Genomic DNA, 15,758 nt, shown 5'->3' on the forward strand with positions numbered 1-15,758 from the left:
GTTATAGAAGTCAATCACAATTTCCAGTGGACCAGCTTTTAGATATATAACAAATGGACTACAGTATGATTGCATATTTTCAACATATAGGTGGTGATAGTGTTCCAATCCTTTAACAAAACACAAAGAAAAACTGCTCAGCAATCAGAACTTCATGAGCAAAGTCAGTGACAACAGTCATATAATCCAAAGTGGTGTATACTCATCCTTCTCTCCTCTCCTCTTCCTGTTTTTATAGCCACTTTTTTTTTTAACTTTGGCTTGCTAATCACAATGTATAATGTAGACACCTGCAGAAAAACAAACTGTTGCATAGTTGCAACAATTCGCAACAATTTGCAACTATGCAAAAATGGATAACAGGTTCAACTGCATTTCTCATAAATAACAGAAAGCAAGGTCAGGATGTTCCAGTAATACACTTCTAATCATGGCCATCAAAACACCTCAGAAAAATCATCTGTTTTTAATCAATGGAGTGGAAAATAATTGAATACATAGTCGCAAATAAAACTCAGTTCATAAGGAAAATGTGTACTGTATAAATGGCTTAAACATATAGTAGAATGGTTATAATCCACCTTTCACTAAATATAGCGCACACGTGGTCCATGTAATGAGGAGGTACCCACTGAGTTATTTTAACTGGGCTTTGGAGCTATCATCCTGGCTGCCATGTTGGAAGTTACACTTTTGGCATACTTTTAAGGAAAATTACAGTCTTAGAAACTGTTATAGTTTTTACAGTATGTATGCATTTACTTTTACTAAACTAAAGCAGTGCTTGTGTTGATTCACATTTGTTTGTGGGAGCCTGGACGCTTTCAGAAATGTACATGCTACACAGGTAAATACAGGTAAAATCTAATTAAATAAGTTTTGTGTGAAACTTGAAATGAAATTGCTAATTTCTCCAGTTTTTCAAGAAAATATATTTTTCTTAATGTCATGAGTGGTTCCAGCCTTTCTACACAGGTCTGGGGATGTCAAGTTAAGTATTTTTAGATTTTAGGTTTGAATAAAGATGGGAAAATGCCAGGTTTTTTCCCTTTCCATTGTCATGGTTAAAATGTAACATAAACCCAACAACAGTATACTAATTATAAGCTCTTTTTTATTTTACATTGAGTTTTTTTTTCTAAATGTATCCTTATTAAGGATGGAAAATAATTTAAAAAGAAGTGCATCTACTTCACAGTTAGTGGTGCAGAGCTTCTGCAAGACTGCCTTCTTGCATTACACGCTATGTGACACCAGGTGGCGCCACAGCACAAATGTCCGGCAGTCGTCGCTAAAACTGCAGCTTTTCTTTGCCAAAATCAATCCCACAATCCTCACGCACCGGCGGTGTATTCATTTGAATGGTAAAACTGAAACGCTTGCGATCGTGCATAGAGGGAGTTGCTTTAGTGTTTAACCAGTTTTTCACGTTTTGGATTCTACACATCTGAGGAGAGATCGTAACACCTCACAAAATGAATCGGTTGGTATTCAACTCCGGGGCGTACATGATAAAAGTGACAACTTTACCTTTAACGAAGACATACGTTCACAAGGCTAACCAGCTAGCTAGCTCGCACTAGCGGCCCAGCTTGTTGCTCTCTACGTCTCCCGTGTTGTCTTGTGAGTTGAGCTAAATGCTAACAGTTAAAGCTAACCTAGACATTACAGTGAGATTATGGACATTTTTTTAATGGGAGGCGTCACGAAATGCAACTTTACACCTGTTTTGTCATCGTTTATTTTCACACTTGCAAAGCAGCAAACTTACAGCCCTAACTTTTACAGCACACAATGTTTTTGCGACGTTCAGCCATACGAGCTAAAGGGAGCTAACGCCTTTGCAACTATAATTGAGCATTTTGGTTTAGTTTATCTTGTTTCACTGAGCTAATTTGAGTCAAACTGCTACATCTGGGAGTGTATGCTCTTCACATTTAGCTGGTTTATTCATAGTTGTGCCACAACATAGTCCTGGCTTTTGGCTCCTTAGCCTCGACTTATACCTCTCAATTATTTTCCAATTTGTTTCTCCAGCAGTGTTCCTTATTATGGCAGCTGGTAAGCATGTTTGGCAACGAGAAGTCCTGAAGGTCAACCACAAAAACTCCAATGGCTTTCTGGGACCCAGCGTGCCTAGTTCTGCTGAGAAGAATATGAAGCAGGTATAAGGATATAATGGGAAATGCTATGACTAATTGTGTAAACAGCTGCCCATGTGTCTTTTAAATCCTGGTGACTGTGAAGTACAGTTCAGTGGCATTGTAGCAGTAGTGGCCTCATCCCCTATCCTTTTGTTTTAGGTGGATATTATTAATAAGGAAGAATTAGATAAAGACAGGTGAGTCTCTGATCCACATCTGAGGGGGTTCATCAAATTATGATCACTCACTGCCTGTTTCCCACAGATCATCCTTGCATCCACACTAATATGTTTTTGTTTTTAAGCTGTTTTAATATGAAAGTAAAATTTCCTTTTGTACTAAACCCTCTGTAAACACATTACCTTAACCACTCACCCACACTGGGACTGTGTACTGGTGTAATTAAGAAGCAGTAGGTTAGTTGTTTTTTGAAAATATATTGAAGAAGGAAAAGCAAAAGCAAATAGTAAGACCAGAGATTTCTTTCTTTTTTTTTTTTTGTTTGCTTGGATCAATGATAATAGGGAGCTGTCGCAAAGCAAATACAGCAACATATTAGAGGGCTACTGGGAGCCGTCACTGTATGACGCCATGGAAAAGATACACATGAAAAGCACGAAATCATAGAACGTATGTGAGAGTGGCTGTGATATTTTGGCTTTATAATTATGACCGATAAAAGCCCACAAAGTGTCTGGGAAATGATGTTGACTGGAGGGGCAGAATTAAAGTCTTGATGTTTAGGAGTCTTAAAATTAACAAATGTCAACACAAAAAACATATTAGTGTGGATGTACAACCAGTCACTGAACCATTAAAGCACCTTTCATTTACCATTAACAGTTATCATGGTGGCTTTAATTTGTATTTATGTTTGTTTTTTTTTTAACTTGTGACCGCTTTGCATCTGGCCAATCTCAACTTCTCCATTTGGCAGATTTCAGGTGCATTACAGAGTACACAGTCCAGGAAAAGTGAAGCGGGCGACATCTTGCAAAAGAAAGAGTTGTGCATTGGCGGAGGTGGGTGTAAAGCTGCACCGCAGATCATCAGATGTAGGCCGTTTATGTGACCCCGGCATGGCCAACAAGGAAAATGAGCTGACCTGCTCCGATGATGTCCGGGGCTGTGGATTTCCGGTGAACTCTGCAGAGGCCTCCAAGATGGCGGGGGCCAGCTCCAAGTACAGTGATTTTGCTGAGGTGAGAAACAGAGCTCGAGCAACTGATTGTTTTTATTTCAAATGAAATATGAAGGCTTGTTGATTGAAAACTGCAACACTGAAAACACTGAGTTCCATTTTTTTTTCATTGTTTGTCTATACATAGCTATCAAAGGACCATGAAGCTATGACCCAGGTTCTTTTTGGAAGAAGTCTTCGACTTAAAGTAGCCCTAACACTATGGCGAAAAAGTGCAAGTGAATTAGTGGCCTACCTAATAAGGTAAAACACTTGTGGCTACTGTTGGTTGATGGTTGTGTTTATTCTGTAATTACTCACAATTTGTCATCTTCACGTCACATGTTTGTGGTTTCCCAGAATTCAAGACACAGGTGTGCTGCTTGACTGCTTACCTGTCTTAACAAACAAGTAAGTAATGTTATTTTTTTTGTTTGTTTATTTACATTTTAGCTTTTGAGTGTTTCAGCTTTACCTCCAGTGACCGTGCTGCACATTCGTCCAGTCAGCTGTTAATATACAAAGATTGTACAGTTTGTAAGACAATAATTTGTAAAGCAGGAAACAGTCCTGTTTTAGTAACAATTCTGAAATCGCAGTATACAAGCATGCATAGTCGCACCACGATACCTATATGGAGCTGTTGAAGCATGGTGGCCTAGTGAAAACCAAACATCGTGCAGCTCTGACAGCTTGTTAGATTTTTCTGTTGCTCTGCAGTGGACATGTTGGCCATTTTTCTTATTTTTCTTCTTCATGCCTGATTGCTGACAATCACCTCATTTGAACTTGTGTTATCTCCTCTCTCATCAGCCTTCAAACAGAAGCACCATGTTTGTCACTTGGCTGCTGTGTTGACCTCATGCCCCAAGTCAAAATGATCCTTACCAGTAAATATGAAGAGTAAGTGGCAATTCATTCTAATAATATTTATCTTTTTTTTTCTTCTTGATCGTTATATGAAGATGTGCTGAGTTTAAAGCAGTTAGATTTGTCGTTTATAAATCTAAAGATGATTGTGTTCTCCTCTGGGACGTTTAAGCTTGTCTGATAAATAGATAATGAACAGTGGAGAGAGCAGCTAAAGCCTCTTGAAGGAGTCGAGAAATTCTTTTGACCTTTAAATCTCATATGTAATAACATTTTGGATTCAACTAACTGTTCTTTTTCTGACAGACAGATAACTGTGGGTTTACACTGGGTTCAATCCGTCATCAGGAAATGGTGGCCAGAACTTTCTAGAACTGAAAAAAGACTGCAGGACAGTTGTGCAGAAGACAGGTGAGCCCTGTATGCTTTAATAAACCTAATGCAACCTCCAGAGTTTCAATGTAGATGTTTAAAATCTTATTATTTTTCTAGTTTTCACTGTCTGATGAGTAATTCTAAATAAATCTTGGAAAGTTGGATCAATTTAAAGAAAAATGCATGGGGATAAAACCAACAGATATTTCATTTTTAAGATGCATATTTGAAATCCAGTAAATGTTTTTAGCTATTCACTTTTGTGTTGGTCTTATGAATATAATCTGCTGAACCTCAGGCATGCTAGTTGGCTGTGTTGTCACAGGAAACATCCTGTTGCTTGCTTTCATTTTCTAAACATTTGTCATCCAGGCAGGTACGCCCTTATTTTGGATCATAGGCAGTTTAAAAACAAAAAGATGATGTTATCCTTAAACATTTCCACTAAGACTGTGCCAAGATTGCATCTCTTTTGCACTTTCCATGTATTGGATCAGTAATTAAATCAGATTAGATTAGATTAAACTTTATTGTCATTTTACAAGTTGAAGTTCAAGGCACCAAATGCAGTTAACCTCTAACCAGAAATCAGATATCATCAATATGCACAGGACATGAATGTAATACCAATATAGGTATAATGCAAATATACAGAATGTGAGAAAATAATAAATAAATAATCAAATAATTACAGTCATGTGATGAATGAATAATAACGATAGCTAATTAAGATTATTTATCATTATCAGTCATCACCATCAGTAATGTTTGTGTGTTTATTGTAGGAACATGGAAGTCATGAAGCAGCGGCTAAAGGACTTGTGGAAGGAAGGAACCCGATTATGTTTGGTTCCAGGAACTACGGGAGAGCTGGCAAAGGTGAGAAACATTACGACTGTTCCATCCCTCATAAGGGATGGTTTTTTTCATCGTGATATAGGTCAGAGTGAAGACCGCTACTGTTTTGTATGGATCGTTTATACTAAAGCACCACATTGATTTCTTGTTAAAAGTAAATAAAAAATATATAATAAAGCTGCATTAACGTTTTTAGAAATGAGTGTTTTGTCACACTGATATTTCTGTTGCAGAAATGTTTTCAGGCTCCACAGGTGCTCCTGCTGTTATTTCACCCTCTGTTGATCTTGGGTGGATTCAGCCAACCACTCCCATCCTAAAAAGAAAAGACACAGATCCACCATAAGCTTTTGTGGTTGATCTTTTTTCAGTCTTCACATCCTGTTTTATAGTGGGAGGAGAAGAAAATGAAACCACAAAAGATTTGTTTTATTAAATCTTTTAAAAGGAAATGCATTCACTAATTTTTACATGTTTGTAGCAGCTGAAATGTCAAATCAGCATCAAATTAATTTAAAGTGTTGAGTGATCCAGTTTTTCTGCATTTACTAGCTCTGACGACTTCTCATGTGCTATCTCTGCTTTGTGTTGCAGGGCATCGAGGCTTATCTGTCGCAGCTGCCCTGACAGTTGTCAATGTAGCACTCTTGGGATGTGACCACTACAGTCAATCATGGCTATGTTTCGAACTGATAATGGTGCAAGAGAAATAGACCAGTTGCTTTTGCTACTTCAAACTCAAACCTCTTAACTGGGACTGAACTTGACAATTCAAACACTTCCCTCACGTTTGAGCTGGAAACTCTGAAGGGAGGGCGAAGAGAGCCTTCCTGGACAGCAAATGACTGCTTCACATTGAAGTGGATTGTCTTTTTTGAGGGGCATGTTTAGTGGACCTCCATGAGACTGGGTGTAATTTCGCTCTATGAAGTGCCAAGGTCTTTGTCTCTCACTACACCACTCTCTTTCATGGAATGCAGATGCACTTGTGGATGTTGTTGATGTTTTGCATCTTGAGTTCTCCGGAAGAAGGAACTTGAATCTGCAACAGTCTTAAGTTATTAGAGCTTGTTTTTCTTGTTTTTTCGTTTTGCCTCTTCCTTTGACATTTGACTGTGTAATGTAAAATGTAAAAAGAAGTGATTCTTTTAATCATCTTTTAAATAAATTAAAAATGCAATTTTATTGTTTGTTTTTTGTCTCCAGATTATCAAATGGTACTGGGATGATGTCCTGTTAAACTGCAGCAGAAATAAGACCACAGTTTTGGTTTTTTTATTGTTTTAACTGGCTAAGCTCATTAAAATTTTGAAAATACGGTTTTGGAATAGTGAATGCCAAAGTAACAATAAAAGTAAAAAGATCTTGCTCACCAAGTTAAAGTGGCTAAACGAGTTTTTAAACATGCTCCTGCAGAGTTAATTTGACCTCGTGTTTTTTTTTTTCTTTTTTTAAAATCTTTATTAAACATTGATTAGTTTTCAAAACTGCATTGCTAAACGTAAAAAGATTGATTTTATAATTTTTTTTGTCTTTTTCAAAATTAAAAAAATGTACTGACGTTGGAAACCTTCAAGGAAAATACTTACTCTGCCTTCTAGTTCGATTTAAAATTTCAATGAGTTTCATTTTGAGTTTTAAGAATAAACGGGAATCTTTGTGCAAAAACGAGCGAGTGGCGTTTCTGGTTTGTACAATAAAGTTTTTTTGAAGTGACGTCATTTTCCGCAGAGACAGCTGATGCAGCGAGGCTTCCGCTCCTTCGCTAAACAGCTTTTGACTACATGTTGGTGCAGAAACGGTGAAAAACGATTTTAGTTTATTAAAGACGAGGCAGTATGTGGCACAGAGAAAGAATACCGCTGCTACTGGCTTTCGTCCAGTCTGTACTCGTCGTAGGGTGGTGTTTTACTGAAATGGAAGCGGGGCCTGGCGCAGCTATGTCGACGCAGACTAACGGAGATCGGTTCAAAATCGAAGGAAGAGCGATAGTCCCCGGAGTGAAAACACAAGACTGGGTCTCCACGGCTAGAGTGCTAGTAGATGGTGAAGAACATGTGGGATTTTTGAGGTAAGAAATATCCATAGTTATACCGGATAACTAGCTAGCATGGTACGTTCTACAATACGTGCTAATGCTACGTATGTAGCATTAGCACCTAGCCATTGCTAGCTGGTGGTTAGGGTCAAACTCGAAGTCAAACCCGATAACGACTGCATCTGCCACAGGCAGATGGCAGGTACCAAATGTTGTAGATCATGCACAGCTTTCCTTTTGTAACTCTTGTCCGAGTGTCAATCAATTAGCGTTTCATTTCAACATGAGGCCTTTTTGGTCCTACTGCAGCGGTAACCACAACACAAAACGTCCACAAGAGACTTGTGTATATATAATCTATTATGTTTCCACAGCTAGCATATGTTTATGAGAAAACACCAGTACTAGCACTGGTTTGCTGCACAAACGTGTGTTGAAGGCATAACATATTATTAAGCATGTTCTATAGTATTTGTTTGTCACGTGTGTAGTAATAAGATAAGATAAGATAACCTTTATTAGTCCCACACGTGGGAAATTTGTTTTGTCACAGCAGGAAGTGGACAGTGCAAAAGTTATGAAGCAAAAATTAGAATAAAATAAAATAAGAATAAATACAGTACACAACTGTACAGAATAGAATAAAATAAAATACTATATACAGTAGAATAAAATAGAATAAAATATACAATAAGATAAAAATAGAATACAAATGCTATATACAACTCAGTAAAAATACAACTATGCCAGAAAAGATTATTGCACATTAGTGTTATTGCACATGTGTGGATGTGTGTGTTTGATCAGTTAAAGTCTTTGTTGTGGAGTCTGACAGCAGTGGGGAGGAAAGACCTGCGAAATCTCTCCGTCCCACACCGTGGGTGCCGCAGTCTCCCACTGAAGGAGCTGCTCAGTGCTGTCACAGTCTCATGCATGGGGTGGGAGATGTTGTCCAACAGGAATGACAGCTTAGCCACCATTCTCCTGTCACTCACCACCTCCACTGGGTCCAGAGGGCATCCTAGAACAGAGCTGTAATGTACAAATAAAAATAATATATCATGTTATTTAACCCTCCTATCTTTAACCATGTTACCGTATCATCCGTAATAAAATAATCATTCATGTTCTTCTTAGCTCACAAGGGTTTAATCGATTGTCTTAGCAATAGTTTTAATTATTGTATGACTAGTGTACAGTAGTGTATTTCACCAAAGATGCGAGTATAAATGATGGCTAATACATACATTTGTCTGTGATACAAGTATAAATTCAAGGATATTGGAGCACACTTAAAAAGACATTCTAAGGTTCTTGTTTTTGTAAATGCATTATTATTAGCAGAGGAAGTAGTAGCATTAGTAGTGTTGTGTTTTATGTGTCTCACTGTTAGTTGCATCCCTACTGGCTCTATTAGTATATCAAATTATGTACATAGATTGTGCCCAAAGGAATGATTTTTATGAAGACAAATTTTATTTACTGTTTTGTTTTGTTTTTTCACACACATAAAAGGTAGAGAAGTAGTCACTTATAACTATGCAACTATAACAAAATGTATTTAAAAAAAATAAGTCTCTGACTATTCATAGAGTTATCACTGTATTTTTATTTTTAATAGGTTATTTGCGTCACGAAATGTAACAATGCACTTTTTCATAGCTTAGGTTATTTGAAAAATTAAATAAAAAATAAAACATTTACATTATGTAGTAGGTAAACACAGACCAAAAATAAAACAAAATGTATAATTAATAGATTGTATATAAGAAACTCATAATTTACGCTTGAAAAGAAGCATAACTAACTTGCTGATGGCATACATACACATACATGTAGTTATACATAACTATGCATTTATGTGTATACTAGCAGACATATAAAGCTATACATATATATCATAACATAATATGCATACATCCACCTATATGTAGCTTTATATTCTCACACACACACACACAATTACTAACCTACTTTGCATACTCCACAATATTTTTGCCAGGTTTTGTAAATAATCATAATTAGACTATTTATATATATATATACTCTCACACATGCATGTATATTTACATATATATACATACATGTAAATATCTTCATACATATAAATCAAAATTTGCATTGACATTTATATACCATATGAGCCACTGAACATTGTTGTACGGCACAGATAAAAAGACAAATGGCTTTCGTTGTTGGCCATACTATTTAAAAATGAAACTTTATCTTCACATTATAGCCCTGCTTCCCTACCAGAGAACATTTTCTCTATATTTCCCAGTAACAGGGAACCTAACCCTTACTCAGTTTTTCATATAGTACTTGTGCAGTTTAATATTTTACAAGGTCCAAAATTTTAACATGTTTTAGTATTTTTCTTTCTTTTTATATCTCTACCATAATGCAGTGTGCTTCAAATTTCAACTTAATAAGCATACTACTTGAATTCTTAGATACTTATACACCTAATTAGGTGACCTTTATAGATGTCCCGCTTTCAGATATTTAATTGAAATTTTTTATTGACTGGCAAGACCATAAACGTTTTTACCACATTTGTTTATTTATTTGTCTTAACCATTTGTATTTCTGCTTTAGTAAGATAGTTTGACAATACTTTGCTATTTAGTTCATTCTCCATTTATTTCAGGATTAATATTTTAGACGAACTTTAGGTTAAACTAATACAGGTGTACCTTTTTTAAATTATAAGCAGCTGCTGTCTTGAAAAAGTTGCTTTATGTTTTTGTTACAGAACCGATGGGAGTTTTGCTGTGAACGATGTCCCCTCTGGGTCTTATGTTGTTGAAGTTGTTACTCCCACCTATAGATTTGAACCTGTCCGTGTTGATATCACATCCAAGGGTAAAATGAGGTATGGCCACTATAGTGAAAAACACAAAACTTACAAAAATTAGCGGTTGGCCTGTGGCAACTCTGACCCACTGAAGCAATGTGTGATTTCACAGAGCGCGACTTGTGAATTACATCAAAACTTCAGAGGTAATTCGCCAGCCGTACCCTCTTCAGATCAGGAGTAGTGGACCTCACAGCTACTTTATGAAGCGAGAAACCTGGGGCTGGACAGACTTCCTTATGAACCCAATGGTAAGAAAATGCGTTGATTAAGTGGGAATTGCATGTGTATGTCACAAAAGAAACATTTCCTAGGATCCCACCATTATCCTAATACTCTGATTCAACATATGCTTTCTACCATTTGTACTGTTAGAGTCCATTGACTGTAGCCCCATTTAGAGAACTACGGATGTTAATTAATTTTGATAAGCTGGTGCACAATATTGACGATAATGAACAGAAGTTTCATGACCATGAAGTCACATTTCCATTCCTTAAAGTGTACCTTTTTTGCTCATTTCTACTGCATATTTTTATACTTATGAACTCTTGAGCAGCTTTCTATCAATCAGAGTTGAAAATAAACCTGATTTATCTGGGGTAATACAGGCCATCCACTGTCTGACACAAGCTTCTTTTTTCTTTTCTTTTTTTTTTAGCTCCTTTCCTTTTTAAGGTTGCGTTTTCCTTATGCCAAACTTTTTTTCTTGATTGGATGGCCCACAAACTCAAAAAGAGAATGTTGGGCTTCTGTGCTGACAGATAAAACCGTTGAAAACAGGAACTGTAAAAACAAGTTGTCAAAGAAGATTGCATCTGAATTTGTTACATGTCATTTCATGTCTTTGTTGCTCCTGCAGGTTATGATGATGGTTCTGCCCCTGCTTATCATTGTTTTGCTACCCAAAGTGGTCAACACCAATGACCCAGAGATGAGAAAGGTATGCTCATTGTGCTGTGTCTCTGAGCTGAATGGAAGCTGTTCTGGTCGGTTTATTAAGGATAGCACTTTCTCTGAAAGAACAGACTTTGTGATGTTTAAAATCCTAACCCTATCCTTGTCTCCTTTTGAATTGCTTATTGTGCTAAAGTGCTAACTGTGACAGATGTGACTGATTATGATACATTTTTAACATCAGAGAGAACATTGAGTCTGTACACAGCCTTTCTCTCTCCATAAACAGCTGTTCATTCTCTGCCTCCCTTTCTTTACAGGAAATGGAGCAGTCCATGAACATGCTGAACCCCAACCCTGAGCTTCCTGATGTCTCTGAGCTCATGACCAAGCTCTTCTCTGGCTCCAAAGGCTCCAGCAAGGCAGGCAGCAGCAGCAAAGGCACCAGGCCAGCTGCCAAGAGGAGGTAGTACTGTACATGCCTCCTAAAAATCCACCTAAAAAGAAAAAGCTTGATTTATGTCATGGAAGCAAGGTTTTAAAGTGTCATTTTTTTTTCTCTCTCTCTCTCTGGGTTTATTGTACAGATTTCATTAATATTAGATGTTTTGAGCACATCTGGATTTCTAATATGCTATTACAAACCGAGCAAAAACTGTTTTTTTTGTTTGTTTGTTTGTTTGTTTTTTTCCATACTGCACTGATAACATTTGTTGCGAAAGCTGTTATTCTTAATTTGCGCAATACTTTCTACAGGTGACCCTACTACTCATCAGTCTTTTCTGTGCTAAAACCTCCATTGTATATTTCCCACTGCTGCTACTTCCACTACCTGAAAGAGAGCATATATACACAATTCAGAGATTTTCTTGTTTAAGTAACTTCAGTAATACGACTGTGAATGAAGAGAAATTGAATTTTAAGACAGATAAATTCTTATTTAAAAACCTAGATAAATAAATTGCCATGGTATATGACAGCTGTGTTTTTATTTCACACCATTCATTTCTTTGAGTGAACACGTTACTTTCTCATTTTATGAATTGTGGTGAACTGTATGGTTAGAATTCACACGCTGTACATTATGTGCCTGAGGTGTAAAAATTAAAATGATAATCACTGGAAGTACAAAGAGAGAAATGTATGGTTGCTTTTTAAAAGCTCTACAAAGTGTAACTGGTTTTACTTTGTAATAAAATAGACATTAAAGTCCATAGTAAAATCATTATTGTAGAATGTGATAGCACTGGCTGACAGGACGTGTTTTAAAATGAAACAATAATGAGTAATGTTATTAAATATAGAGACTGACAAAATAAGCTCAGCTCAAGGTTGAGTCACTAGCTTTCTCCTGAACTTTGAGCCAAATATGTTCATCATCAGCATTTATCTATTTGTTGAGGAGATAGTCCTTTTGGCACAAAAGCTCCGTTGTTGCTATGGTTTTGATTTTGGCTTCAAAGTTACCCAGAAGTGAGAGAGAGTGGGTTTTTGTTTTGTTTGCATCATATGCATCTATGCAAGATTATATTTACTGTATATTCCTGCTGTTTCACTGATCAGTGCTTAGCAGTGGTAACACAAAAAGATGAATCACCTTGTCTTCCCTTTTTCAGGGGAAAACATTCTGGCACATCAAGGTAGGAGAAGCATGTGGGTCAATACAAGCAAAAAAAACAAGTTTGCTGGCTGAGTTCCAAATAACTGCTTAAGCTTTTGAGTCTTAGTGTTATGCACGAGGGCCCGCTGGGCACAATCACTGTCGATAATAACCACAGGGCTCAAAAAATGCTTTAAAGCCAGATCAGATGTTTATGATGCACAGAATGTGTTTTGGTGAGAAGTAGTGAATATAAATATAATCTAAAAGCTATCTCTCAAGCACAGAGTAGACAAAAAGTGTCGTGAATTAGGTCAACGTGCATGCAGTTGCATCTTTTTCCAGTGATACCCCGTCCACAGGTAAATGGTGATGGTGTGACACAATTTAAAATCAGTCGTTTTCAACAAATCGCCTTTTTCCAAGGTTAAGAATGAGTTGCTGTGTGAAGAATGCGCATGACAGCGTCCTGTAGATTACTCATGCTAAATGAGTTAAGTGAAAGCATCAAAATAAAAGAACGCTTGTTGTTTTCCCTAATATTTTCCAAAGTTTCAATCATCACTGTGGCTCTTAGACCAAAGCAATTTAGTGCTTATTTTGACTCTAAATGTTTTATTTAAAAGCTAGAGCTAAACTGTGGGTGCAAATATTAACCAAACACTATTTTCAGCTGCATTTTGGTGTTTTAGGGTTTCACGGTTGCATTTTGTATTTGAGATTAAAGAGAAACTACAGTACCAGAGTTCATTCAGCACATATACAAGCCTATTTCTGCCACTGGAGGGGAAAGGAAAAAAAATGCCACCCATAATTTAAAATTTGGGGTTATCTCAAAATGTTAACTAAAGTTTCATATTATTTTCTGAATTCTGACGTATTTATTTTGGAAGTTTGAGGTAGTAAGTTAAATTCTCGAGATACCGAACTCAAAATTTTCAAACAATGATCTAATATTTTGACTTGTGGGGGGCAAAAAATGTTTTTTTTCCAGTGGTGGAAACGAGCTTCCATAAACACAAAGGTGAGTTCTCCAGGGAAATAGTTTTTTATTAGTGTTTCAGTGACATCACAGGTCAACTGAGCTTTATCAGACTGTGAAAACGCCGAGCCCTGTTAATGAGATCAGTTAATTAATGGCTTTGTTCTTTTCATGTGGTGTTGCATTAGAGCAAAGAAACTCTCAATGCAGAACAACAGTGCTGACCTGGACTCTTGGGACCAGTAAAATCTCCGGTGGCGTCGGGGATTTGTTTAGAGCCATGACGTTGGTACATGGCACATTCGGGTAGTCAACCATTGGAGGATGGTAACGATTTCCCTCACCTCTCAAAGAATTGACAAATTGACATTGACAAATGAGACAGTCTTCAACATGTCTGTTGGTCATTAAATGTTTGCCTTGAAGTTTGTATTTTACTGTGTATATTATTACACAAAGACACTTATAGAAGTGCAGACGGACAGTAAGCACAAGCTCTTTCACAAAAGAATTTTTGCCACTATGAGCAGAACAAAAGGCACAGAGTTCAGACCAGAAAGATACATTTAACATTACATCATAATAGACAAAAAAGTGAAATAATTTACAACATCACTCATCTTTTTACAACAAAAAGAAGACAAGAGGTGTCCATAACAATCTTAATCTCATATTACTAGTGTTAAACTAATACAACTGTAAATGCACATAAATGTACCGATTAGCCCTTATACACATGATCAAATATCAACAAGATAGAAAACAGAGGAAAAGACATTCACTGAACAATAATATACTGTAAACAATTTACATTCACCATTTGTGAAGTGTAAAATCCGACACAATCTGTGAAATATATTATTCCTGTTACAGATTTGTTTTGAAATATGTGAGCTTATGCTATGTCATTTATACACGGTGCAAGAGAATAAAGGAGAATTATGAATTATGTGAGGTTGAAAGGATAGGATCAGAAATTTTGACTCCAGGATATTTTACTAAAAAAGATTGTTACAACCCCTGTAATCAGGCTTGAGACAGGCTTGCCATTGAAGGAGGGGCCGTGGTTGTTACTTGGGCCACTGGTTTGGAAAGAATACTATTTTATTATCATGTTTGATTTTTAATTTTTATTTGGTTTCTTAACCAATAGCTCACTGACAGCTATTTCAAGGTACTTCTGCAAATGTCACCAAATGCAAACAAATACATGATGTTAAAAAGGGGACAAAAAAAATAATTAATTCACTGTTTAAATGGCAGTGCAATACAAGACTTTAAAACAGAATGACAGTCGACATTCCTGGAGTTGGAAGTTCAACTAGAGGAAGAGTTACCATCTTTACTGGATGTTTCAAAGTTGCAGTCTTTTCAACACAAAATAACCCATTTTGGAGATGGTTACCATTGCTCCACAATCTCAAGGGAGTAAGGAATTTTATTTTATTTATTTTGCAGGTGTCCCCTTGCAGAAGTTACAGTTCATGTGTAAATTATAAACACAGCTTATTTATTATCTTGTAAATTAGCTATATTGAAAATGATTGTAATCCTGGTGAGGTTGGCAGAACTAAGCGCTTTACTCTCTGTTTACTATATAAACATGTAATAAGCAGGTCACAGAGGATCACAATATAGATGCAAATAGAAAACAGGTTAGAAGTCCAGTACTAGAAGCTGCTATGTAAACAGATGATAAAGGACAATATAGCTGGGTTTGGAATTATGATGTCTTCAAATGAGGCTAGGACAGCTGTGAACAATTTAAAAGTCCTTAGCCTAAAATTATTATCAGTATGGTGTTTAACAGTGTAACTGAATACCTGACATCACTTTTTACAAATTCCTTAAAAATGTAAAGTAAAAGCAGGTTTTGTAGTTAAATGAGCGACTCGATATTGGGGGAACTACAGACATCAAAATTTTATAGTGTTTAACAGTCTCAAAGGATAAAAAT

The 15,758-nt window shown here is 36.5% G+C and overlaps 2 protein-coding genes across 3 annotated transcripts; both read left to right on the top strand.

Annotated features, from left to right (window-relative positions):
- Nucleotides 1-1,348: 1,348 nt before the first annotated feature.
- On the top strand, nt 1,349-6,717 carry katnbl1 (katanin p80 subunit B-like 1). Of its 2 annotated transcripts, none has more exons than XM_063495309.1 (10): nt 1,349-1,483; nt 2,041-2,165; nt 2,304-2,341; nt 3,082-3,346; nt 3,473-3,588; nt 3,685-3,735; nt 4,138-4,227; nt 4,501-4,605; nt 5,355-5,448; nt 6,022-6,717. In XM_063495309.1, exons 2-10 carry the CDS (start codon nt 2,052-2,054, stop codon nt 6,052-6,054), a joined length of 906 nt encoding a protein of 301 aa, XP_063351379.1. In that variant the 5' UTR covers nt 1,349-1,483; nt 2,041-2,051; the 3' UTR covers nt 6,055-6,717. The 2 variants fall into 2 exon arrangements, with proteins under 2 accessions (XP_063351379.1, XP_063351378.1); XM_063495308.1 differs by having other exon boundaries at nt 2,038-2,165; nt 6,022-6,716.
- Nucleotides 6,718-7,150: 433 nt separating this feature from the next.
- On the top strand, nt 7,151-12,196 carry emc7b (ER membrane protein complex subunit 7b). Its single transcript, XM_063495250.1, has 5 exons — nt 7,151-7,498; nt 10,221-10,340; nt 10,435-10,573; nt 11,185-11,265; nt 11,540-12,196. Exons 1-5 carry the CDS (start codon nt 7,266-7,268, stop codon nt 11,687-11,689), a joined length of 723 nt encoding a protein of 240 aa, XP_063351320.1. The 5' UTR covers nt 7,151-7,265; the 3' UTR covers nt 11,690-12,196.
- Nucleotides 12,197-15,758: the final 3,562 nt, after the last annotated feature.

The sequence above is a fragment of the Pelmatolapia mariae genome, linkage group LG15, assembly GCF_036321145.2.
Source record: "Pelmatolapia mariae isolate MD_Pm_ZW linkage group LG15, Pm_UMD_F_2, whole genome shotgun sequence".
NCBI classification, from domain to species: domain Eukaryota; kingdom Metazoa; phylum Chordata; class Actinopteri; order Cichliformes; family Cichlidae; genus Pelmatolapia; species Pelmatolapia mariae.